The 27,432-nt window shown below is 37.9% G+C and overlaps 1 protein-coding gene across 1 annotated transcript; it reads left to right on the forward strand.

Moving 5' to 3' along the window:
* Positions 1 to 17,918: 17,918 nt before the first annotated feature.
* Positions 17,919 to 26,271, forward strand: ptgs2.L (prostaglandin-endoperoxide synthase 2 L homeolog). The gene is made up of 10 exons (XM_018258803.2): positions 17,919 to 18,418; positions 19,356 to 19,472; positions 19,564 to 19,707; positions 20,029 to 20,172; positions 21,247 to 21,428; positions 21,523 to 21,606; positions 21,868 to 22,114; positions 22,832 to 23,118; positions 23,514 to 23,661; positions 24,172 to 26,271. The coding sequence occupies exons 1-10, from the start codon at positions 18,364 to 18,366 to the stop codon at positions 24,576 to 24,578; spliced, it is 1,815 nt and encodes a 604-aa protein (XP_018114292.1). The 5' UTR covers positions 17,919 to 18,363; the 3' UTR covers positions 24,579 to 26,271.
* The last annotated feature ends 1,161 nt before the right edge of the window (positions 26,272 to 27,432 follow it).

Consider the following 27,432-nt stretch of genomic DNA (forward strand, 5'->3'; position numbering starts at 1 on the left):
GTCTCTGGAATATTGACATCAAATTGCTATTTGCCATCTGTAAAATTACAAAGAGTGCAGGAGCCGCACATATATGCAATTGCTGCCTGATATTCACAATTTGGGAGGGTATACAATATGCAGGGCCGGCCTTAGGCCTATTGGACCAATTGGGCCCAACAGGGCCCGCACCTCTGGGGCAGCACAGATATTTCCCTCAGCACATGATGCTGCCTGGCCTGCCCCCAACTTTGAGAGTCCAGCCCATCCCCAAATCCATAGGTCCAGCCCACCCCCAACTCTGATAAGACAGCCTATCCCCCAACTCTCATAGGCCCAGCTTTCCTCCAACCTTGATAGGCCCTGCCTGCCCCCAATCCAACCAAGCCTGCTCCCAAGCTGAATCGGCCCAGCCTGCCCCAAACTAATTGGCCCAGTCCACTCTCCTATTTCCTCCCTCTCTCTCTTACCCTGTGTGCCCCTATTATGTGCCCCTATTTCATCCCTCTCACTCTCTTACCTTGTCTGCCCCTTTCCTTTCTATTTTGTGCCTGTATGCCCTTATTTTCCTAAATACTTGGTGTGTCAGTAGCCAGCAACACTTTTTCTAGGGGCCCCGCCAACAGGGTTCCAATTGGGCCCCACATTTGATAGGATCAGCCCTGACAATATGGGTGACTTGTCATACATTGCATGCAATAAGGACTCATGGATTAAGCACAGCAAATCATGTCATGTCATGTCATTACCCCTCCCTCCTACTAACTGATGTAATGTAAACAGAGCCTTTTCTAGAGAGCCTGTCAATTGAAAAATAGGCAGGTATCAAGATAACAGCTCTCACTGACAATTCTTCAGAAGGATTCTGCTGAATGGACTGAGAGGAGCTCTGTAGCTGCCTGCTGTTACCAGTGCTTTGCTCCACAGCCTTGGACTTTCTGAATTGACTTGTGCAGTAAGGTAAGTTGCTATGGGACACTGAAACTCTATAATTCCAGTGTGTGTTAATGCAATATTCCACACACACACTGCCATTGTAACTTTCTCTGTCTAACACTAAGGGGGCCCAGCCTAAAGGCCGTTAGAAGATTTGGGGTGAGTGATTATTTGTGCCCTAGGTATGCCCTTTTAGCAGGGTGACTGTTACCTCAATGTTTCTTTATATATCTGTAACCTTGTTATGAGCTAAGGGGGCCCAGATTGAAGGCCAGTTAGGGGGAGATTTGGGGTGAGTGCTTATTTGTGCCCTGGGTACCCCTGGAACTATAGCAGGGTGACACCCCAATGTTTCTATATATCTGTAACCTTGTTATGAGCTAAGGAGGCCTAGCCTGAAGTCCAGTTAGGGGGAGATTTGTGGTGAGTGCTTATTTGTGCCTAGGATTGCCACCTTTACTCAAAAAGATTACCGGCCAATGGGGGGCGGGCACAAAAAAGGGGCGGTCCGTGATGTAAAATGGGGGAGCTATGCGACGTGCCACAAAAGGGGCGGAAAAAGGTAAGTTCTTTGTGAATTGGGGGCAGGCCAGGGGCTTTTTTTTTAAGGGTATTACAAATTACCGGCAACTGCATTGCCGGTAAATTTGTAATACCGGCCCCGGCCTTGGCAGGTGTTTTACCGGCTAGGCTGGTAAAATACCGTCCGGGTGGCAACTCTATTTGTGCCCTGGGTAACCCTGGAACTATAGCAGGGTGACTGTTACCCCAATGTTTCTATATATCTGTAACCTTGTTATGAGCTAAGGAGGCCTAGCCTGAAGTCCAGTTAGGGGGAGATTTGGGGTGAGTGCTTATTTGTGCCCTGGGTAACCCTGGAACTATAGCGGGGTGACACCCCAATGTTTCTATATATCTGTAACCTTGTTATGAGCTAAGGGGGACCAGACTGTAGGCCAGTTAGGGGGAGATTTGGGGTGAGTGCTTATTTGTGCCCTGGGTACCCCTGGAACTATAGCAGGGTGACTTACCCCAATGTTTCTATATATATGTAACCTTGTTATGAGCTAAGGGGGCCCAGCCTGAAGGCCAGTTAGGGGGAGATTTGGGGCGAGTGCTTATTTGTGCCCTGGGTAACCCTGGAACTATAGCAGGGTGACTGTTACCCCAATGTTTCTATATATCTGTAACTTTGTTATGACCCCTGAAATTATTGCAAGGTGAATTGTAAACCAGTGTTCTGTCCTCAATACCAATCTTTAGGCCTGCAGCATTATTTGGGAAAGTAGACACAGACTAAGCCTAATCCTAAAAAGGAGACAATTGCATTAGAAGAATGAGACCAGACAGGTAGCTGTTGCTTGTAACATATTCAAGGTGTTTCAGACACAGACAATTGGCTACTCTCATTTGCATCTCTGAGCGCTAATCTATTTATGAGTTTAGCATAGTCTAGCATAAAAGACAATCATGGTGACATTGGGAATGCCTTTTTTATATTTTGCCCTGGGTACTCATGGAACTATAGCATAGTACTGTCAACAATATTTGTTATATATTTGGAACCTTGTTAGGAGCTCACAAGGTTGAGTCCTCAGCGTCCTGCCTTTCTCCCCGTGTGGTGTCCCAGGGCCTAGAAAAAAATTAGGTAATAGATTTTGGGACAACTCCACCTCTATTCTATTTTCACTTTCAAACTTTTAACTCATGAAATGCTAGCTATATAAAAAAGTTTTTAAAAAAAAACAATATTTGATTTATATTTAATAATTTAATTATCTTTCGGATGAATTTATATTCTAATTGATACGTTGCACGCACTGGCACTTTAATTAATGAATTTACAAAATTTGGTTATTAATTGGAATGTAAGTACTAAGTTGTTTGTATGAATTTTTAAATTAATTGAAACAACCAAAAGATGGATTAAATCATGTGTTAGTAATTAATTGCGCATATAATTCTTGCACTTATATTGAGCACTAAGCTCTTTATATCATTCTACTTAATTTATTCTTTATTCATTATTGCAATTGAGACAAATAAAGTAAACAGACAGTGTGGGGGTTACTACTTTTTTCGTCTTATGGTATATTTGTTGCCTGTGCAGTCGAAAAGCAGAAGCCAATAAGATGCCTTGTTCTGCTTTCCTGTTAGTTTGCTACTCAGCATTACTTAATGCTGAGCAATATTTTCTTTTCAGAGCAAGGAAAATGTGTTGTGTAGAACAAAAAAGGGAAAGTTGTGCTCACCATTACATTTTCAACAGTAAGGCGGGAATGCAATGAGGCTAACACTATTCATATAGACAAAGACAAAAGGATTCTGCACTCAACCCATTATCAAAACATTAAAGGAACAGTAACGTCAAAAAATAAAAGTGTTTTAAATATAATGCAGTTTTGCCCTGCACTGGTAAAACTGCTGTGTTTGCTTCAGAAACACTACTATTGTTTATATAGATAAGCTGCTGTGTAGCAATGGGGGCAGCCATTCAAAGGAGAAAAGGCTCAGGTTACACAGCAATAAAAAAATAAGCTCTGTCTTTCTAAAAGTATTATCTTTTATCTATTAGTTAACCTGTGCCATATAGCCGTTTTTCAATTTCCGCCATTGCTACACAGCAGCTTGTTTATATGAACTATAGTTGTGTTTCTGAAGCAAACAGATTAGTGCAGTGCAGGGCAACAGTACATGATATTTTCATTACTTTAAAACACTTAAATTTTTTGGTGTTACTATTCCTTTAAGGACATTGAGAAATGTTGTGCTTTAAACCATTAAAATGCCCTTCCCTTTAAACAAAACATGGATTGCAGCTACAGTCAGGTGATTCCTGCAACCACGTGGGAGTTTTAACCCTGAATGCGAGCAAGTTGTCTATTATAAGAAATTTTGCAATGTGCATTCATTATTATTTTTTTTAATTCCAAGATATTTAAGGATAAATGTACTGTTAACATGAATGAATTTTGTTACAACGGCGCCACCTTTAGGTGAATTTCTGACCATTCTCACCACCAAGTAGTCCAGGATGTTGTCAGGAGAAAGAAAGAGGGATGTTCTGGTTATGAAAAATGTCTATTTTTTTCCTAAGCAGAGCAGCCTCTTTCTTTCTCCTGGCAACTTCTTTGGCTACTTGGTGGTCAGACTGGCCAGAAAATGACCAGCAGGTAGTGCTGTTATAACCAAATTTATTCATGTTAACAGTACATGTATCCCTTAATATCCCTTAATATCTTGGAATTTTAAATGTTTACTCATCCTTTAAATATTTTGCAATTTATGGACAAACAATCATTGGGGGGGGACATTTTATTGTAGCTTAATGCACACAATGTCTCGGTGTCCTTCATATAATGATAATCGGTTGAGTGCAGAGGACCTTTTTTCTTTGTGTAGAACAAATAATGAGAAATGTAAATTGAGAAGCAAATGGAAATTCATATAAATTCAATGTAATGTAAGACAGAAAGGGGCATGACTGAAAAAGGCAATATGAGAGTGGAAATTTGTGTTTATCAAGAAAGAATAATGCAAATTTTGATGAAAACAGAATATATAATTAGAGCTAGAAGAGGAACATAATCAGAGAAGAGGAACATTACGAGATATAAGTCTAAATAAAGCAACTGATAGGGAGGCCATACGGGTTTGTATTGTAAGGTAAAAATTGTTCAGTATAAAAATAAAAACTGCATAAATAGATAACCTGTCCAAAATAATAAATGTTTCTAATATAGTTAATTAGGCAAAAAAGTAATGTATAAAGACTTGAGTGACTGGATGTCTAACATAATAGCCAGAACACTACTTCCTGCTTTTCAGCTCCACAGGCAGTAACCAATGTGTGACTTGGGGGAGGGCCATATGGGTCATAACTGTTGCTTTTGAATCCAAGCTGAGTGCTAAAGATCAATTGCAAACTCGCTGAACAGTTATGTCCCATGTGGCCCCCCTTCAAGTCGCTGACTAACTCAGAGTTAGAGAGCTGAAAAGCAGGAATTAATGTTCTGTTGTTATATTAGACATCCGGTCACTCCAGCCTTTATACATTACATTTTTTGCTAACTAACTATATTAGAATTTTTTTTATTTTGGACAGCCTATCTATTTACCCAGTTTTTATTTTCACACTGAACTGTTCCTTTAAAGGGGTTGCTCACCTTTAAACTAGCGTTTACTATTATGTAGAGTATGATGTGATATTTATGAGAAAATTTTCAATTGGTTTTCATTTTTTATTATTTGTGGTTTTTGGTTATTTGGCTTTTTATTCAGCAGCTCTGCAGTTTCAGCAATCTGGTTGCTAGGGCTTTAATTATGGGTAATTAATTACACAATTGATTTGAATGAGAGACTGGAATATGAAAAGGAGAGGGCCTGAATAATAAGATGAATAATAAGTAACAATAACAATACATTTGTAGCCTTACAGAGCATTTGTTTCTAGATGGGGTAAGTGACCCCCATTTGAAAGCTGGGAAGAGTCAGAAGAAGAAGACATAATTCAAAAATAATAAAAAAAGAAATAATGAAGAGTAAGTGAAAACTTGCTTAGAAATGGCCAATCTATAACATACTAAGGTTAACTTCAAGGTGAACCACCCCTTTAAAATCTGCTGTTGTTTTATATTTATTTCTGGTTTAAGGGGTGTCCTGGTAGGAGCTGAATAAAGGACAATGTTCACATAAGGTGTGACAAGTACAATGCTTTGCATCAGTAAGAAACCCATTATTGTACAAGCTAGAATGAAAATGAGGAGCACTGGGGCAAAGTTACTTTTGTCGCTGGTACCAATGGTACTAATGCCCCCATCATTGCTTTCTGATTATAGGTTCCTTCTCTTTTAACAAGAACTAATATAAAGACTATGTGCCAGGTCTAGGATTACTATCAAGAACTGAATGAACAGAAAGCCTAGTGGGGATATCTGGAGCTACCACCACAGTCAACCTGGCACCTTGGGATCCCTCTGCAAATGATGTCAATAGATGCACCAGACTTGCACTTCTGGATGTAATAACTGTTTTGAATACACTTTCAGGAAGTGATGCAACTGATTTTTTTAAACTCAAAACTGCAATTGCATCTGTTTTAATGCATCCGTCACAAAGGGGGTGGATGCAAATATGTTGGCAAATCAAAGATAAATATCCAGCTCTGGGCAGCTATGATATCTGTCAGGTCATTTACTCAATACTTAAACTTGACTTCAACAATTTAGTGCATCACTGTGGCCACAGAACTGATGAAATATCCTGAAATATCTGAAACCCAAGTGAAAGTGCGAAGGGGAAGTCCAAGGTCATTGGATTTTCCTCAAAACGTTAATTTCTGCCTCATCCTGGTGCCAGCTCATGGGCTGCAAATATTTCTGTTGCACTAGTTTTGTTCCATAAGCAGAAACAAAGTCAGTGTGTGACTGGTACTATTCACTTTATTGGGCACTGGACTTTTCTTTGCAAAGAGATCAAAATTCATTTTAATCAATTCAAATAAATGGCTTATTTAGATTTAGAGATATTTAGAGAAATAAATGCAGCCGTGAGGCTAAGCTATGGGGGAGACGCAGTTGGAAAGATTACATTTGCGATACAGATTGTCCTAAACAGAAGCAATTGCTGCCTTTAGCGCAAACTATTAATTATTTTTCTCTAAATGCTAGTCTGCTGACCAACTGGTAGGAGACATGACTTGATAGCTCAATGGAGACATCAATTTCACACCCTAAAACCATAGTCATACTTCTCTACTATTGGCTTAACTGAGAATTAGCAACCATAGTTGCATAAACATTGCATAGATATTTTGGGTTGCTGACACTCTTGGTCTTTAAAGGAAAACTATACCCCCAAAATGAACACTTAAGCAACAGATAGTTCATATCATATTAAGTGGCATATTAAAGAATCTTACCAAACTGGAATATATATTTAAGCAAATATTGCCCTTTTACATCTCTTGCCTTGAGCCACCATTTCCTGATGGTCTCTGTGCTGTCTCAGAGATCACCTGACCAGAAATACTTCAACTCTAACTGTAACAGGAAGAAGTGTGGAAGCAAAAGACACAACTCTGTCTGTTAATTGGCTCATGTGACCTAACATGTATGGTTTGTTGGTATGTTTGTGAGTACAGTGAATCCTACATTCCCAGGGGGCGGCCCTTATTTTTTAAAATTCATTTTCTATTTATGATTACCCAATGGCACATACTACTAGAAAGGGAATATTATTAAGAAAATGGTTTATTTACATGAAGCATGGTTTTACATATGAGCTGTTTTATGCAATATCTTTTTATAGAGACCTACATTGTTTTGGTGGTATAGTTTTCCTTTAAGGAGCTGCTGAGCTGAAGTAGTAGAGTAGTGCTCTAAGTGTGTTAACATAGTTTTTCTTATTATGTTGGCTTTGAAAAAGCCAACATCTTGATCTACTAGTTTTAAGTTTGAAACCCCATTTACTCCTAGCAACTTTCAGTTTCTATAATGAAGACTTCACTTTGACACTCTTGAGAAATAAAGGAAACAAGTATATTAAGAAATGTAGAAATTGGGCACTTAATGAGTGTGTTAATAAACACACTAGCTTGCAGTCAAGTTTATATCCACATATGCATTTTATTATGCATCGACGTTAATTGCAGGAGGCAGTTATCATAAAGAATGGAATAATACTTCCATGAGTTCTCCAATTAATATCTTTCAAAATAAGCACCTTTCTGATATGGGAGTAACATTGTTTTTTTTTTTTTTATAACTCTTTATTTATTCAACATAGAGTTTTCATTTTCATCTGTACAACATCTATGCAATGACATGTATAGACCTCAGATCAGCACATTATTTCACAGTATACAGAAAAAGCAATATAAAATAAAATACAAAGGCATGGCATCCATAATATGAAAAGAAATCATATGCATCCTAGGTGTACCTGTTCCCAATAAAGGGAAAGCTCTTCCGGATAATTGCAAACAGTGTCAGCATTCCGTACATGAATACAGAGAGGAAAAGGAGAACCGAAACAACAGGTAGGAGGAAAGAAAGAGAAAGAGAAGAAAAAGAGAAGGAAAATAAAGGAACATCATAAAAACAGCAAAAATGACCGAGCTCGGGAGTGAATTGAAAAAAATAAAAAATAAAAAAAATAAAAGGGTCCCTAACCGGGAACAAGTTAGCATGTCGTCGGGGGATATAAAGTGTCCCAAGGAGACCAAACTTTCTCGTAAATTGGTAAGCGGGAGGCATGCAAGGCCGCCATATATTCCATTCGTCGAATGTCCTGGATAGCTGTTTTCAATTCGGTTGCTGTGGGAGGTTGAAGCTTCTTCCAGTTGCGGGCTATAACCCGTCTAGAGGCAGTTAAAATCAAATTAGCTAATTTTTGGCTATGTTTCTTAAGCCCAGGGAGTGGAGATCCGAGCAAAAAAGAAAGTGGGTTTCGTTGTATATCGGTACCAAACAGTAGAGCCAACATGTCCCGCACTTCCTGCCAATAATGTGCCATAAGAGGGCACGTCCAGAAAACATGATAGAGAGTCCCCACGTAACATTGTTTTTTAATATTAAAGCCCTGCAAAATGTTTATCCATTTACAGCATTGGATTGGGTACCTGGGGCTCAGTGAGAATGAACTACCACTACCTGAAACCATGGCTACCAAGTTGATTCAGGGGAGTTTATGTTGGAGGGGACCACAATAACCAGTCCCAGTACTTCTTTATAGCTGTCCAACACTGTCTATTCTCTAAAACCATAACTATTCTGCGTAGTGCACTTTCAGTTCTGGAAAATGAATGTTCAGTGATTGTACAGAGGCAAGTAGGTACAAGAACTTAGTGAATGGCTTTTTAATTGGTTATAATTCTGTGCCCATTTCTGTGGTGCTATGCCTAGCCTTAGTATATAAGTCCTCAGATGTTTACTTTCTATTGTTTTGTTCACAACTAATAACTATTGCCTTTGTAAAACACAGCCTGCTTTCTTGAAGTAGTGATGTGTTTCCAGTCATGTTCTGTCTGTTGCACCTAGTGGCATTTCTAGTGAGTGAATTTCCACACAATTCTATTGAGGTTTACTCATGGGAGGGGAGCAGAGAGCGTGACTGAGGTTACCCAATGTATATTGATCTTGTAAACAGAGAAATGTATATCCCTCCTAGCACTCCCATGGATACATTAGCAGAGTGTGCAAAATGAATACAACCAAGGTATAAAATGTCTAAGAAAAGCATACCCACAGAAACGGACACTCACAGAACTTCAACATTTATAGCAACATTTGCTATTCTTAGGGGCACATTTACTAAGGGTCGAATTTCAAAGTTAAAAAACTTCGAAATTCGAACATCGAATGTGATACTTCAAAGTATTTTTTTGATTGAAAACAGCCGTTTTCGAGCGAAGAAAAAATCGTTTGATCGAACGATTTAATCCTTTAAATCAAACGAGGTTCTAGGAGGTCCCCCACAGGCTAAACAGCAATTCGGCAGGTTTAAAAGTTTAAAGTTTTTTAAAGAGACAGTACTTCGATTTTCGAATGGTCGAATTGGTGAAGTTTTTTCAAATCGAATTCAATGGTCGAAGTACCAAAAATTACTTAGAAATTCAAAGTTTTTGTATTTGAAAATTCACTTCGACTCTTAGTAAATGGGCCCCCAGTGTCATTTTCAGATTCAGAAATGCAAAATTAAAAATGGCTTTATATATTTGGATAATGCTTTTTACTACAAATATAGATAGGGTATTCAGCTTACTTTATTAAATGTAGACAGTATGAGACCTTTGGGTTGTGGGCCATCCTAACAGTTGGGATAGGGGCCCACAATAAAAATGATCTGGCCTAATATGGGTCATTTATTCTCTGCAAGCTGAGGTCCGCTACTTCTGGCATTGGTCTTGGTGCTTATTCACATTGGACTTGTGGCTGGAGTATTTTTAGTATTTTGCTGTTAAAGGCGGGTACTGTGCAAAGGCCTGAAGGCTATTCTGCAAAGTGGAGAGCAGAGTAACGAAGTAAAAAAAAATTGTGGTTTTGCACCCTTTCCATGAGGCCTAATATGTTTGGCACAATATAGAGTTAGGAGATGATTCATAACATGTGAAGATGAAAATGTAGTTCAGTTTCAACTAATATTCAATTTTTGTTCCTCAAAATATAAAAAGTCAAGGTGCTCCAACTTGAGATCCACTCAAACTCATGGGCATAACAGAGTATGTTTGAATGGAGATCTTTGGATCACTCTTCTAAAGTCTTTGGCAATATTTTGCAAGGCAAAAAATATTCTTGAAAAATCAAGCTACAATTGATAAATACCCAAAGTGAATAAATATATAAGAAATGCTCCCTTGACATTTCTTATCATAAAAATTCAATGAGAAAAGTCAAGAAGAGTTTATGAATTTTGATAAATGTGTCATTTATTGAACATTTTAATGAGCGTCTTTTAACAGGTTCACCTTGAAATATGTTATTTATGAGACATTCTTTAAATAGTTTTGAAATATAAAGTGACCTAGATGCAGGCACACCTTTCACCCAGAATATTACCAGGTTGCGTGTATGGTATGAGCGATGTATGTCATGTAGTCGGCTAAATCTGCACTTTGAATAGACTTTTTTTAAATTAAAGATGCTCTTCTGCTGAGCAACGCAGCAGACACTGGAGCCTTCAAGCTGGTCATAGACGCAAAGATCCGATCGTACGAATTTTCGGAATGAAATCCATTTCTCAAAAGTGCAAACAGAATTTTTTATATTCAATTTTGAAATCTGACATGGGGCTAGACATATTGTCAATTTCCCAGCTGCCCCTGGTCATGTGACTTGTGCTCTGATAAACTTCAATCACTCTTTACTGCTGTAGCAGCCAAACAAAAGAACAATGGGACGGGGACCAGATAACAGCTCCCTAACACAAAATAACAGCTGCCTGGTAGATCTAAGAACAACACGCCATAGTAAAAACCCATGTCTCACTGAGACACATTCAGTTACATTGAGAAGGAAAAACAGCAGCCTGCCAGAAAGCACTAGTCACATGACCAGGGGCAGCTGGGAAATTGACAAAATGTCTAGCCCCATGTCAGATTTCAAAATTGAATATAAAAAAATCTGTTTGCTCTTTTGATAAATAGATTTCAGTGCAGAATTCTGCTGGAGCAGCACTATTAACTGATTCATTTTGAAATATTATTTTTAAAAGATTTCTGTCGGCTGCCGATAATATCTCTGCGTGTATTGCCGATCGTACGATTTTCAGAGGAAGACAGCATTAATCGGACATAACTTTCGTATGATTGCTGTCAGGGGCAGAACATCGGCTCATCTGTTCTTTTACTACTTTATTTGATCGGAATGGTTAGTGGCAGGTCGGGAGATGAGGATTCGAACGATCGGATCTTTGCATCTATGGCCAACTTTAGGCCATTAGTTCAGAAATATGAGAACTTCCTATAAACAACCCTTTGCAGCCTTTTATTATACCCTTGAGGGTAAGTATAAAGAGATTGAGAATAAAAGGATTGAGAGTAGAAGTTTACCTGCTTGGGTAGATTTACATGTGCTGTTAGATAAAAATGTTTTAGGGTTTACAGAGTACAATACAATTAAACGGCACTACACACAACAGTTTATAAACTAAAGGGTTAGGGTACAATTGAGACACAGCGATTTTAGAAACGAATGTGTTATTTATAACACCTTTTTGACTGACTAATAAGAGACATTGAATAAGCTTCCCTAAACAGTTGGGTCTTCAGGGAGTGTTGAAAGTTTGGAAGGAATCCATACTGAAACCCAATCCCCATTGCTGGGAAATCCAACAATGAAGGATGAAGTGCATAAGGCTATGTAAAAATGTAATTTCAATATAATAATACATATTAAATAAAAATATATGTATCCTTGGATTGTCCATACAAGAATGGAGATGTTTGAATCATTGCTTGAATTGCTTTCTCAGACATCAAAGTACTGTTGCCCAAAGGGGGTTAATTTGGAATACAAGAAACTACTTTCTTCGACATAACAATAACTGTATGTGTTCACCCAGCATCCTCCAACTACTGCTCTATAAATTCCAGACTGTTGGGGAACACTTTACCTGTAAACATTTATAAAAGCCTTTCTTTTTTACAGAGCTATATAGAAATAAATCTGCAATTAACAGAAAAATTATCATGTTGCATAAAGGTGGCACCAAATGATGTGCTAATTTCATACATTAATTAGTGGCATGGTTCCATGCAGAATTTGGGAGGAGCCTAGTTAGTTTTGACCTTAAATCATCCAAGGTTTAAGTTTATGCAGGTTTCTGGGATGTGCCATAGTTATTATGCTCCTTCACAAAACATGTACAGGTATATGATCCCTTATCCGGAAACCCAATATCCAGAATGCTCCGAATTACGGAATGGCTGTCTCCCATAGACTCCATTTTATCCAAATAATCCAAATTTTTAAAAACAATTTCATTTTTCTGTGTAATAATAAAACAGTAGCTTGTACTTGATCCCAACTAAGATATAATTAATCCTTATTGGAATCAAAACCAGCCTATTGGGTTTATTTAATGTTTAAATGCATTTCTACTAGACTTAAGGCATGAAGACCCAAATTACGGAAAGATCTGTTATCTGGAAAACCCCAGGTCCCGAGCATTCTGGATAACAGGTCCCATACCTGTATATAGTTGTAACCTGCTGCCCAGTGACCTGACTGGGAGATAAAAGCAGCCCTTGTAACGGTTGACTACAAGATCTCAATAAATTCTGTACTAAAAACTTTGCTTATACACTCTACAGTCAGACATTCCTCAACTCATTATAGGTCTGATTCACCAAATAGCTCTATTGCACACAGTGACGTACTCTTAAAGGGAATGTCCACTCAAAAAGTAAATTTACATTCATTGCAAAAAATGTTTTGGTTTTTAAGTTATTTGTATATGTACTGCCATTGAAAGCAGTGTTTGTCTACCTGTTTCTATTTTCTGCACTGATGGCTCAGACTGTTGATACAATGTAAGACAAGGCAGCTGATTACCGTAACAGACCTGTCTTTGCTGGGGAACTAAGCCTTCTGCAACATTGTTTACAAAGTTACAACCAAAAGTTAGGCAAACGCTGCTTTCAATGGCGATTGTTTTTAAAAATATTCAATATATGTATACTGGATATGTATGCTTAGAATTATGTTCTCTTTTTTAAGGCACATTTTTATTTTGGGGTTGACTCCTTGGGCATATGGCACATGTGCTAAGGCTCTCTCTGATTGTGGCAATCAAAATATCTTTTACTGCCAGTCATTACCAGTTGACGCTGCTCAGCATTTAAATGTTTCCAACCTGTTGCCACCACTTTCTACCGTTGAGTGTTTACAGGGACCTGTTTACAAGAAATTGGCTGATACAGTTTTTTTACTCTGATGGTATAGCCACCAGAAAGGAACTAACCCACCCAGCTTGCATGCAACATATAAGTGTTCCAATATATATGTTATGTATTATTATTACCCCACATGAGTTGGCAGGGCGTGCCAACTGAGAACCGATCTGTGGAAATTTGATTAATGAAATGCTATTGTGACTGTGCTTAGTTTAAATACACAATAACCAATAACAGTGGAAAATTCTCAAAGCCCATTAGATTTAGCTCACTGAGTTTTTAAGACTTCATTTGATCTTACGCAAAACTGAATCTTATTATTATGTCTCACGATTTTAGCTGTTTATACTGCCATCTGATTTGCATGTATTTATATGTGTGTGTGCGTGGAATGACTTTGCACACGATTATATGTCTTCAGGCTTTTTGCCCCTATTAGAAATACCAGACGTCATGAGTTTTGTAATTTTAGGGCAGCTTAGAGGATTTTTCCTTTGCATCTCACTAAAGATTGAGGTAAATAAGTAGTGCCATTCACAATCAATATAGCAGATCATAGTATAGTCACTTTTGTAAATATATTTTAGGTGGAAAAAGTAAATATACAATAGAACAAACAAAATAAAAAATGTGTGTATTGTTATTATTATACAGCAGAAAACAATCGGACTAGTTCTGCCATAAATCTACTCATGTGGTCCATTTATTTTAACCTATTTTCATTTGTTTAATTTTAAGCCTGAAGAGTTTCATAAAAACACAACCAAGCTGCTGTATGTGCTGGAGGAACAGCAGTCTACGATACAAAAAAAAAAAAACAGCCCACCGTTTATAAAGCTACCTTCTCCACTCATCAGTGCTCTACCTAAGCCATTTTTATCATGCTGTTTTGGTGAGCCCTTGAATATGCAGACTTGGCAGTAAGCAATTACCCCAACACAGCACTTTGAGGGTTGTTAAAAGGGAGAGGAGTGCATATCTTATGATGGCTGTCATACATAGTAACATAGTAACATAGTAAGTAAGGTTGAAAAAAGACACGTCCATCGAGTTCAACCTTTTTTTTTTTTTTTTTTTATTAACTACCTATCTGCCAGTTGATCCAGAGGAAGGCAAAAAAAAAACCCATCTGAAGCCTCTCCAATTTGCCTTAGAGGGGGAAAAATTCCTTCCTGACTCCAAAATGGCAACAGACTAGTCCCTGGATCAACTTGGACTATGAGCTATTTCCCATAACCCTGTATTCCCTCACTTGCTAAAAAGCCATCCAACCCCTTCTTAAAGCTATCTAATGTATCAGCCTGTACAACTGATTCAGGGAGAGAATTCCACATCTTCACAGCTCTCAGCTCTGTCACTATAGATTCATATAGTATTCCTATGCCAAGTTGGTGCTAACAAAATTGAGAGAAGAACATGCAATCTAACTGTGGGCAAATGCCCTACTGCATTTATTACGAGAAAAAATGGATAGCACAAGCCTTCGTTCCTCGGGTGCAAAAAAAATGTTTTGCGTAAAACTATTGCAAGTTTTCCCAGAATTATATCAGTTGATTGGGTCAAAAATTTGCTGATTATAAAATTATTTTTTGTCAGTTGAAATTCTTATAATGGGTGTGTATCGGAAAGTCTCACGTGCTGAAGAGTATTATTTTGCACATTTACAGGCAGGAAAAACAATGTCGCCAATAATCGTGAAAACCTTGAACAATTAATTTTCACTTGATAAGCTTGAGAATGTTTTAATTAATTCTAGTAAAGATTAAGGATACGGTTAAGGTTTTGCAGGCTGAAATAAGGGCACACATCCCTTTTTGGAAGACCCCCCCCTTGGATAGCCCTGTGTGTGTCTTGTAGGAACTAACCTGAAAAATGTCCATTCTCCATTTAATTAATCTGGGGTTCAGAGATTATAACATAACTGTACACAGGATAAGAAGTCAGCACTCACCAACAGGAGAAGATTGACATCAAGTGCACGTCTCTGGCAGCCACTCACAGCCGAAGTATTAAACTCTATTTAGATTAGACAGCACCGAAACAAGGCAATTTTTCTTAAAAAGCCTTTATTTAGAGGGCTTTTTCTCCGACAGACATACAGCTCAGCAACGTTTACTTACAATAGCCTTTCCAACACACCCAAAAACTGAGCTGACCTGGTGGACATGAGCATGTTATGTTTTAGAGCAGTGTTTGCCAAACAATGTGGTTCCTTCCCCCCAGAGGGTCCACAGTCTTGTCAGGGGGATTCTGCCTTAGGTCCAGTTAGGGTGAGGTTTTGGGGAGAATGTTAGTTATTCTTATTTATATTCCTGGAGTTCCGGTTTGAAAGCCAGTTACAATGAGATGTGGGGGAGAACTTGCTGTTCTTGATATTATATCACTGGTTTCCTATGTCAGTAAACTGTTCATTGAGCTGAAGAGACACTGACCAAATGATGATCCGAAAAAAGTAGTTATGAACACATTTATGGCCACCTTTGTATAGCTCCTTTTGTTTGGGCAGACCACCCAAATGATTGAACAGCACAAAGTGAAGAGGGACGGTGACTCATTTTCACTTGCTTTTGTCCAACTAACAGAAATTTTCAATCAAGGCAGATAATACTTGATTCATCAGGACTGCAGGATCATCCTCTTAAATGATCCTCCAACTAGCCAAGCTGACCAGATGGTTGGGCACTATGGTCAAAATGACCAAAACGGCACTCATAAATTGGGCTTTGTACCACTCTAGCAGGAAAAGCACAATCGTTGCTGATCTAGTGCAATAATTAGCTGGGGCAGACAGTTTTCATAATATGCAAACAATTTAAGAAGCTTTTACTGGTTGTACCAGTAAGCAATGCCACTCATTGAGGGACTGCCCATAACAAATGAATCATATGGTGTGGGAGCTAGTTTTTTAAAACATTTGGGGGTTTTCTTTTTCATTTCACAAGTAGACAAGTTGTGAAAGACTTTGACCAAGCAATAAACAAAATACAAATCAACATCTGGATGCATATATCAATCTTGTGACATCTATCATAGCAGTAGTTATATACCAGAAACAGTTAGGTCCAATACACTGACCCATTAGTAGACAAAATATATAATAATTCTCCAATTATCTATTATTGAATGCTTTATATACATCAGTACTTATAAATGTGCTGCCACTATTCTACATTAAAAAGCTATTTACAGCATCTTTGATAGGAAATAGTAGTAAATACCGTAGCCCCCTACCACCAGGAACCCATCAATCAGTAGGGGTAAATCTTTACCAATATTAGGGGGTTGTAATTGATTTATGTTGCAAAACCTGTTACAGGAATATTACGACACAGCCTTGCAGATTTTTTGTATCAGGAACAAGGTGGCTTAATAGTATATAGTGTAAATATATAGTATTTACATCTGCCCCCCTACCACCAGACACCCATCAATTAGTAGGGGTGTATCTTTATCTGTTTATGGGTATGTAATTGATTTATGTTTTTAAAACCTGTTACAGGACTATAAGGGCACTGCCTTGCAGATTTTTAGTATCAGGAACTGATATAATAGTATATAATGTAAATATATATATAGTATTTATCCGTAGCCCCCTACCAACAGGAACCCATCAAGCAGTAGAGGTAACTTTTTACCAGTGTTAGGGAGATGTAATTGATTAATTTAGTTTACAAAATTAATTTAGTTTACAAAAGCTGCTACAGGCAGGGGTATAACTACAGACCCTATGGTTGCAGGGGGTCCAGGAGTGTAGGGGGCCCAGTAAAGCTGTAATGAGCATTTTCAAAATATCTTTGGATAATAGGTCAATTTACAAATGCTTTGGGGAACTAAATTGAATTTGCTGTGGGACCCAGTAACATATGGGGGCAGATTTATCAAAGGTCAAATTTCGGAGTGAAATATACTTCGAAATTCGACCATTGAATGGCTATACTTCGACTTCGAATATCGAAGTCGAAGTTTTTTTTACCGAATTTGACCATTTTGCGGTCTAAGTAAAATCGTTCGATCGAACGATTAAATCGTTCGGGTCAGCGATCGATCGAACGATTTTACTTCGACTACAAAAAACTTAGAATAATGCATTAGAAGGTCCCCATAGGCTAACATAGCACTTCTGCAGGTTTAATTTGGCGAACTATTGAAGTTTTTTTTAAAGAGACAGTACTTCGATTATCGAATGGTCGAATATTCCAACGATTTTACTTTGAATCGAATTCGAAGTAAATTCAAAGTCGTAGTAGCCTATTCGATGGTCGAAGTATCCAAAAAATTACTTCGAATTTCGATTTTTTTTACTTCGAAAATTCCCTCGAATTCGCTTCGACCCTTGATAAATCTGCCCCCTAATTTCGCCACTGGTTACAGGAAAGTAAGGGCACTGCCTTGCCAATGTTTAGTATCTGGAACTTAGTAGTATAATAGTTTATACAGGGGCGTAACTACAGAGGAAGCAGACCCTGCGATGGCAGGGGGCCCCAGGAGCTATAGGGGCCCCATTAGGCCCTAATTCATGTACAATTTCAATAAATATTGGTAAAAACATGTCCTCTGCTAAACATTTTGGGGACCTGAAAAATAATTTGCTGTGGGGACCAATTAAATATCTAGTATTTACCCCCCTACCACCAGGGACCCATCAATCAGTAGGGGAACATCAGTGTTAGGGGGTTGGATGTTTACAAAACCTGTTACAGGACTATAAGGGAACTACTGAATTTACTCTGTAAAAATCATTTTTCTTATGGAATTCAAAGGCTGTTGAGCTTTGTGTGTGAGGGAATCTGTCAAGTGCCAACAAGTACTTGACTCCATTCACTACGTGTGTGTGTGTGAGGGGGTTTGTCTGTGATGATGAAACCGCATCGACCCCTCTGAAGGAATTCCCCTACGTAACGGGGAGTGCTGCTGGTGACGCCCGCGTTTCCTGTATAAAAGAAGCGCTATGAGGCTCCTACTTCAGACTCCAGAGCTAAAGCGATAGCATCAGCGGCTCCTTAGTGGGAAATACAAAGAGCACAGGCCGCCTGCACCTCTCACTCTCCACTGGAATGATCGTACTACCCGCCGCTGTGTTCCTCTCTCTGCTGCTCTTCTCCCAAGCAGGTAACTCCGTCTTCTATACATTCTTTCATTCTGTACAGCATCCCCTCCATTCACACTCAGTAGCCTTTAAATGCCAACTGTCCTGTAGTCACAGCGCTGCTCACTATTCTTTATACTCCATTTACCTTCTATCAGTTCATATTCCACTTACTACAGCTATGGGACCCGTTATCCAGACTGCTCGGAACCTGGAGGTTTCTGGGTAACGGGTCTTTCTGTAATTTGGATCTTCATGCCTTAAGTCTACTATAAAAATTACATAAAGCCAGTAAGTTGGTTTTGCTTCCAATAAGGATTCATTATATCTTAGTTTGGATCAATTACAAGGCACTGCTTTAATATTACAGAGAAAAAAAGGAAATCGTTTAAAAAAAAAAAAAAAGTGATTATTTGATTATAATGGAGTCTATGGGAAACAGCCTTTCTGTTAATGGGTTTCCGGATGATGGATCCCTTACCTGTACCTGAATAATTGTCATCCTTATCCCTTCATTTGCACTTGGCACTGGGAAGCAGTTTGGCAGCACCTTTCTGGATAAAATCTAGAACAGATTTCAATTGATTCCATTTCTAGGTGTAATTGCTTTTGGGGGCGGCTAATAAAGCAGGTGCCTGTAGCAATTAAGGCAGACTTGGACTGGTCAATGATTTCTATACTGTAATCAGAATAAGGTTCATTATACTATGCACCCTTGGATACGTTTTAATGGGCTTAAAGCAGTTTAATATTGAGCAAATATGTTGATGAAATAGGATTTCTTTATAGCTATGACATAGAAGAAATCAGGTGTGAAACGCGTCGGTTGAATATAACTATGATTTGTACAATATAATGCCCTGTGATTTACAAGAGGACACTGGACGGGTTTTATTGATATGAACGTGTTTCTGTAATTATTATCAATTTGTATTGATGTGTTTATTTCCGTTCCCCTAGCAAGCCCATGCTGTTCAAATCCCTGTCAAAACCAAGGGGTGTGCATGACCGTTGGCTTCGACCGCTATGAATGTGACTGCACGAGAACTGGCTTCTATGGAGAAAACTGCACCACACGTAAGCATTTCTTCTTCATCATGACCTGCCTCCGATAGGATTTATTCAGCTTTTTATAAAAACGATACTTACCTATCGGCGTTCCTTACAGCGGAATTCTTATCGTGGTTGAGGCTGAAGCTGAAGCCAACCCCCAACACCGTGCACTATATCTTGACTCACTTCAAAGGAGTATGGAATATAGTCAACAGCATCTCCTTCCTGCGGGACGCCATTATGAGATATGTCTTAACATGTAAGTACTAGTTCATATTGCAGTCTGTACTGTAACTGGAATTAGAGGCAGATTTTCCAGATACTCTCTTATTGGCTGGATTTGTTTTTTTGGGGGGGGGTGGGCTTGGGATTTATTTTGCAAGTTTTACCTAGAAAATATGCTCTGTATTAGAAAATCCAGTAATTCTTTAAATTCTATAGTTGGAGCAGTAGAACATTTCCATAGCTATAATATATATATAAACAAAAGTCTAACAGGGGAAAATGCATACGAGCAGTGTGTTCTATAAAAGTCAGATGTGCTTTACTTCCAGTAACATTTTTCTCTTTGCATTTCCAGCACGGTCGCACCTGATTGACAGCCCACCCACCTATAACAGCCACTATGCCTATAAAAACTGGGAGGCATATGCCAACCTGTCCTATTATACCCGTGCCTTGCCTCCTGTGGAACGTGACTGCCCTACCCCAATGGGAGTTAAAGGTAAGATAAATACCTTTTTGTATGTATATATGAATCATAAGTGTAAATACTAATAGCATTATATGTTAGATATGTTTTAAATCTCATTGAAAGACAAGCAGAATGCACAGTCACATAAATCCCAATTGTGATGATATATTGAGCAATTGTAAATATTCCTATGAATCATCAGTTTAGGCGTAATATCGTTTTTAAATGGGCTGAATGTAGTTAACTGCTCTTTAAAAGCTAAACCTTGCCTGGGAACTTAACCTAGTGGGTGGCAGATTAGTACAGATTAGTGTTCAGTTAAATTACCAAGAATATTTGGGCTGATACAGGTGTGGGACCTGTTATGCAGAATGCTCTGGACCTGAGGTTTTCCGGATAATGGATATTTCCATAATTTGGATTTTCTTACCTTAAGTCTACTATAAACCCATTTAAATATTAATTAAACCCAATAGGCTGGTTTGCCTCTAATAAGGAGTAATTATATCTTCATTTGGATCAAGTACAATGTACTGCTTTATTATTATAGTGAAAATTTGGATTATTTGGTCCATGGGAGGTAACCTTTGCATAATTCAGAGCTTACTGGATATGGATTTTCTGGATAACTGATTCCATACATGTACTGGAGAGTTATATAAATACAGCATATAAAATAAAAATCATGTACAGCCACACAAAGGTTTTTGCAGCGTATTGTGATGAGTCTTCTTGTAAGGCTTTAATTGGCAGATGTGTTTTGTATGACTTTCTGGCATATACACCTGCAGCTAGAACACTAAAGGTTACATGTCTTAGGCCACTAAGCAAGCAACTTAGCCATGTAGTCCTAGCCATAAGGGTTTGGTATATGTACATGTAAAGAAAGACTTAACATTGCAAAAAAAATCCAGCCTTCAGAGACTTCTTCCTCATATGATGTAATGTAAAACTAAATGGATTCTTGCTGGGTTGTGTTGCCATACAACTTTCCATAATAGGATTACAAATACGGTTCTGCACAAACAAATGCAGATTCTATTTCATTTTCACCATGAGTTGACCGTTTGATGATAAATTCCTTTGCTTTTTTTTTTTGTACAGGACTGAAAGAGCTTCCAAGTGCAAAGTTGGTGGTGGAAAAATTCCTGATGCGAAGAAAATTTATTCCTGACCCTCAAGGCACCAATGTGATGTTTGCTTTCTTTGCGCAACACTTCACACACCAGTTCTTCAAAACGGATATGGCAAAAGGAGCCGCCTTCACCAAAGCATTAGGCCATGGGGTAAGGGATACATTGCCTTTCAGTTCCTTTCTTTTCTTTTGTCTTTTTTATAAAGGAATAAAAGTAACTGATTTTTTTTTGTCTCTTCTCACAGGTTGATCTCAATCATGTCTATGGGGAAAATTTAGAAAGGCAACATAAACTGCGTTTAATGAAGGGCGGCAAACTAAAATATCAGGTACATGTCTTGTATTTCTTGGCAGCCCTTAATTATATCTTGTATATTCAGATGGTAATACGATAACTGGCACACCACTTGTACCATATCTAGTAACCCATAGCAACTAGAAGTTTTCTTTTTTTAATCAGGACATGCAACCTGGTTGCTTTGGATTTAAAGAATGGGTGCAAATTTCACCTGCTACAGTTAATAAGACAGGGAAAATTGGCAACACCCTGTAGACCAGTTATTTAATTTTTTTTTCCTTATTGCTTTCAGATGATAGATGGGGAAATGTACCCACCAACAGTGAAAAGTGCAGGAGTAGATATGATGTACCCACCCCATGTTCCAGAACATCTTCAGTTTGCTGTTGGGCAAGAAGTTTTTGGCCTTGTTCCTGGGCTGATGATGTATTCCACAATCTGGTTACGGGAGCACAATCGAGTTTGTGACATTCTTGCTGGAGAGCATCCAGAATGGGACGACGAGCGTATCTTCCAAACTGCAAGACTTATTTTGATAGGTAAGTAGAAGTACAGATAATACAGCACATCATTTAACATGACTATAATGCTGTGTTAATAAACAGAGAAGCAATGTTGACTTGGTAGGTACTATAGGTATACTTATGCCATCATGTCCTATTTATGCACTAAAAAGTTTATTGGCTTAGTGTAATTATGCTTGTAACACTTTTGAATTATACGTTTTGAAAGCAAATGTCAAAGTAAAGCTTCAGGGATTAAAAAAAATGCAGCTCTGACTGTAAATCGTAATATCAGTGCCATTGGCTTGCACTGATTGAGAACATAGAGTATAAATAGAAAATTTGTGTTTTCTTAAGCAAACAGCAGTATACACCCCTGCAAAAAAATGGAAGGAATGCAGAGTACATTAGCTTACAGCATTTTGCTTCTAGAGAATTCCAGTTCATTCAGGTTGCAGGTACTTGTTTCACTCGGGTTCTAGATATTTCGAAAAACCATAGCATTAGATTAACAAAAAGGCCCAGTAGCTTCTTCCTCAACAAGACCATAGGTATCTTTTATAGAATAGACTTCAAAGCACCCCTAAATGTCTGCGCTTTGTCCTTTCAGTGGTTGGATGTAATTGACTAAACTAAGTTTTTAAAGATCTGAGGAAAAACTTGAACCATTACATTGTTGGCATACAGAATTACATACAGTCAAGTCGCCAGTTGAAGAAACTCTTTTTATATGATCATCCCATCTTGTTTCAGGTGAAACCATCAAGATTGTCATAGAGGATTATGTACAGCACCTCAGTGGATATCACTTCAAACTCAAATTTGACCCACAACTGTTGTTCAACCAGAAATTTCAGTATCAAAATAGAATTGCTGCAGAATTCAATACCCTGTACCACTGGCATCCCCTTCTACCCGACACTTTTGCCATCAACGAAAAGGAGTACGGTTACCCACAGTTTCTCTACAACAATTCGTTGATTTTAAACCATGGCCTCACTCAGATGGTCGAATCTTTCAGCAGGCAGTCAGCAGGACGTGTAAGAACCATTTTTATGCCTTAAAAATATCTATGAATTCTAATGCAGGCATTGGACCTGTTCTCCAGAATGCTTGGGACCTGGGATGTCCATACATTTTCTACTAAAAAATTATTTAAACATAAATATGATTATTTTGCCTCTCATAATAAATATATCTTGGTTAGGATTAAGTGCAAGGTACTGTTTTAATACTACAGAGCAAAAGGAAATACTCTTTACAAATTTGAATAATTTGATTAAATTGGAGTCTATAGGAGATGGCCTTCCAGTAATTCAAAGCTTTCTGGATAACTGGTTTCATGATAACAAATCCTATACTTGTATAGGAGATTTGTTTTTTAAATGTTTAAATCCATGTCATTTTATATCTAACATGTTCTTTATCTGCATAGGTTGCTGGAGGTAGGAATTTCCCTGCTGCCATAACCAGAGTAGCCGTGGCATCCATTGAACAAAGCAGAGAGATGAGATACCAGTCACTAAATGAATACCGCAAGCGTTTCATGCTCAAACCCTTTGAGTCGTTCGAAGAGCTGACAGGTGAGTTGCAGAGTTACATTTAATGATACACCATTGGTTTATTGTAGCAAGGTGCTCGGAGAAAGGCTTACCCAGCAAAGTTGATTTAATGTTGTGTTTGCTTTTCTTCCAAGTCACTAGAAGTCCAAGTTCTTATCAAACGCGATTGTTTAGAACTGACAGTGTGTTGTAATGGCCCTGAAAGCAATGTTGAAATTACACACGCAAGCAAAACAATAGTCACGATCAGTTAACCTTGTGACTGCCAGTAATCTCACTAAACTAATTAAACACAGCGCAGACATTATCACTTTCCTCACATTTGCAAGAAATCCCTGTAGACTCGGCTATTTGATTGTAATGTTCCTAATATGAATATCACATTTTTAACTTTTCCTATGGGATGTAAAGGCAGACTGGCCCTATTGTGGTTTTCTATCTGTAGATCATAGTTGATGTGAGACTACATCGTGGAGAGGCTGTTTAATTGCACTTGTCATTTGTTGACACGTTTTGCTCATTTTTTTTTAGGAGAGAAGGAAATGTCAGCTGAATTTGAGAAACTATACGGTGATATTGATGCCATGGAACTTTATCCGGGACTACTTGTGGAACAGCCTCGCCCCGGAGCTATTTTTGGAGAGACCATGGTAGAGATGGGAGCTCCATTCTCTCTAAAAGGCCTGATGGGAAACCCCATATGTTCTCCTGAATACTGGAAACCCAGCACCTTTGGCGGAAGCGTGGGTTTTGATGTTGTAAATTCCGCCTCTTTACAAAATCTGATATGCAACAACGTGAGAGACTGTCCTTACACTGCCTTTCACGTGCTAAAAAGCAAGCCTTCCGGAAAGGATTTCATTAATGCGAGTTCAGATTCAACACTGGAGAATGTAAAGCCATCTTTAATCCTGAAAGAGCATGCGTCTGAACTTTAAACTGACACTTTAGTATTTTTTCTTCTGAAACCACTGTCACCTTGTTAGATGCTATACACAATGCTGGTTGGGATTGATAGGATTGCTGGGTAGGGAAAAATACCAGCAAGGTTCAAACTCCTTCATAAACAACCTGTGTGTACAGTTTCCTTTTTTTTTTTTTCATTAAGGGGGGTTAATTTATTTATTTATTATTTATGATTTAAATATTATTTAACTGTCATGTCCAGTGCTGCCTCAAAATGTCTTATGGTCATTATATATTAATATATATTATGATTATATATTGATTAATATGTCGTGTTCCTCCCTGTATTTCACATACAGCTCTTTGCACCATTGTGCCTTCAAATCATTTCTGTATACAAATCCTGCATATACTTGAATATGTGCATTTAATAGATAAATTAAACACAAGACCATTAAGTCTTAAAGCAATCGTCCCTTGTCTTCCAAAAATGTTTGGAGGCATAGCGAGCTATTCTTTATACACTCCTATATATTCGTTCTTTCAAAATTTTAGAAAAACCACAGGTTCATTCTTGAAACCCTTACTTGAAATATAAGTGTAACTGCACTGGACAGTGAGCCAGTGAAGGGCCAATGGCTTTCATTGGTAAAACAAACCTGTCACTTTACTCATTAAATGTAGTTGTTTTCTAAGATAGATTTACCATGCTGCTACTTTTTCATGATATTTAAGGAAATATAATATGGTATGTATAAATATTATTTATAAAACTGCTTACTTTTTTTATCGATTTATACTGAGTGTCACTCTTGTAAATGGCAATTTGTACAGTCAGGTGGAAATATGTTCTGTCTGTGGTCAACATTCCATTGTTACTGCCAAAAGTTGTTTTACGGAATAATTTATGCCTGAGATAATGGATAATGTATTTATTTAAGTACTGTTTTATAAAGATTGTTTTATTTTTCTTTGTAATAAACTGAGAGTTAGCACAGAGCAGGTTCTCTGGGTTATCGGAAAGAAGTGCTGGGTAATTCGGCTTATTTACAATCCATTGCTTTTGGGAAATCATGCGCTAATTGTGGCACATGGTTTTTCTTTTGCATTTGTGTTCGAATTCAAGCACGAAGTTAATAACGTCATTAATGTCTGATTCACTTGGTGCAAGTCAGTTGTAACTATTGACCCAACCCAGTAAGGAAACCCTGGAATTACTGAAAAAACTGGTAATTCCATGGTTTTCTTGTGTCAATATGTCCACTTGCATGTGGTGTATCAGAGTAGTCTGAATGGGCTCATGTCACTCCCTGCAGACAAAAAAAAGCTTCTTTGGATTGTGTCAGTTTGTACCATTAGCAATTTGTGTTTGTAAATAAGCCTCATGAATATACGTTACAATACATCATTCCAATTTTTTTCTTATTAGTATTTTGTAGTGTTACACGGAATAGCAATAACACTCAAGTCACAATCAATCAAGTCGGGTCATTTTTGGAATCTGTCTCGAAAGCCCATGTAGTTTGAACTTGGCATTATAGATTTACAAAAAAAAAAATCAAATGTCAAAGAAATGTCAAGTCTGTGTAATTTGTTGAAAGTTTTTTTCTATTTTGTATAATTGAACTGCGATTGTCATGATCATGTCACCATCAAGAATGTTTAGGTTTTTTTTACTGAACAAAAAAAGAATATTTTTACAAATAAAAATATCTGGGAAGTAAATTTTTTCGAAATGTTTAATTTTCAAAGAAGATGTTAGTAGATTTGCGGCTGAATGGCAGCGAGAATGGGATGTTTCTGATGATGAGTGAAACTTGTGTTTAACAGGATGACTTTTTAGTGCATAAAGGTGTGCCTCCCATAGACTCCATTTTATGCAAATAATCCAAATTTTTGGATCTCCATTTTCTCTGTAATAATAAAACAGTAGCTTGTACTTGATCCCAACTAAGATATAATTAATCCTTATTGGAAGCAAAACCAACCTATTGGGTTTATTTAATGTTTAAATGATGTTCTAGTAGACTTATGGAATGAATATCAAAATTATGGAAACATCCATTTTCCCAAAAAACCCCAGGTCTGGAGCATTCTGAATAACCAGTCTCATAACTGTATTTTGTACCATTTTCCTCACAGCCAGTAAAGCAAAAACACATTTATACTAAAGCCTGTTGATAATATTCCATCAAAACATATAAAAGTAAGCCATATGATAACTTGCACACATATTAGCAGCTTCATATGGCTCTTTGCTTAGAGTAACTTGAGTTCTTATGTGGTCTGTTTTTACTATGTAACTTTCTAATATCTGTACTTTACTGGAGGGTTTATATTATTATTATTTTAGAGTGGATAGAGCTTTGCAGAGGAATATAAAATGTACACAGAGGTTAAATACATGGTACATCCAAGGAGAGGCCCACTTTCAAAAACAGACTTTCTACGTGATCGCAGAAACCCCCCCCCCCCCCGAGTTCTTGCTTTCTTCTAGTTACTCCTACAGATGCTTGTGTAAACATGTTTAGTCATTTGAGAGATGTCCTTAAGAACCCGACTAATCTATCAGGGTCCCCTGCAGCCATCACTGGAATGTATGTGCATGAGAAGACTTGCCTTGCTCAGTGTTGGCTCAAAGATATTGGTACATTATCTGTTTTTTCACACTATCACATCCATCTCATGGGAACTTTATCTTTTTTTATAGTACCTCTGGCAAAGCATTTTAATGCTCCAAAAAAGAGCAGGGCGTCTGTATCCCTTTTCCGTAACTGGATACATAAAGTATATGATGCTTAGTACAGATGTATCCATTGTATTGATGAACTTGCACCTTGATACAAGACATGGGTACCATGGGCATCATGTAATCAATGCATCAGA

This window comes from Xenopus laevis, chromosome 4L (assembly GCF_017654675.1).
Source record: "Xenopus laevis strain J_2021 chromosome 4L, Xenopus_laevis_v10.1, whole genome shotgun sequence".
Taxonomy (NCBI): domain Eukaryota; kingdom Metazoa; phylum Chordata; class Amphibia; order Anura; family Pipidae; genus Xenopus; species Xenopus laevis.

Coding starts and splice junctions, on each gene's coding strand:
- ptgs2.L (XM_018258803.2), top strand. CDS start 18,364: ATGATCGTACTACCCGCCGCTGTGTTCCTCTCTCTGCTGCTCTTCTCC. Junction 20,173..21,246: donor TACCCCAATGGGAGTTAAAG/GTAAGATAAATA, acceptor TTTTTTGTACAG/GACTGAAAGAGCTTCCAAGT. Junction 22,115..22,831: donor TGCAAGACTTATTTTGATAG/GTAAGTAGAAGT, acceptor ATCTTGTTTCAG/GTGAAACCATCAAGATTGTC.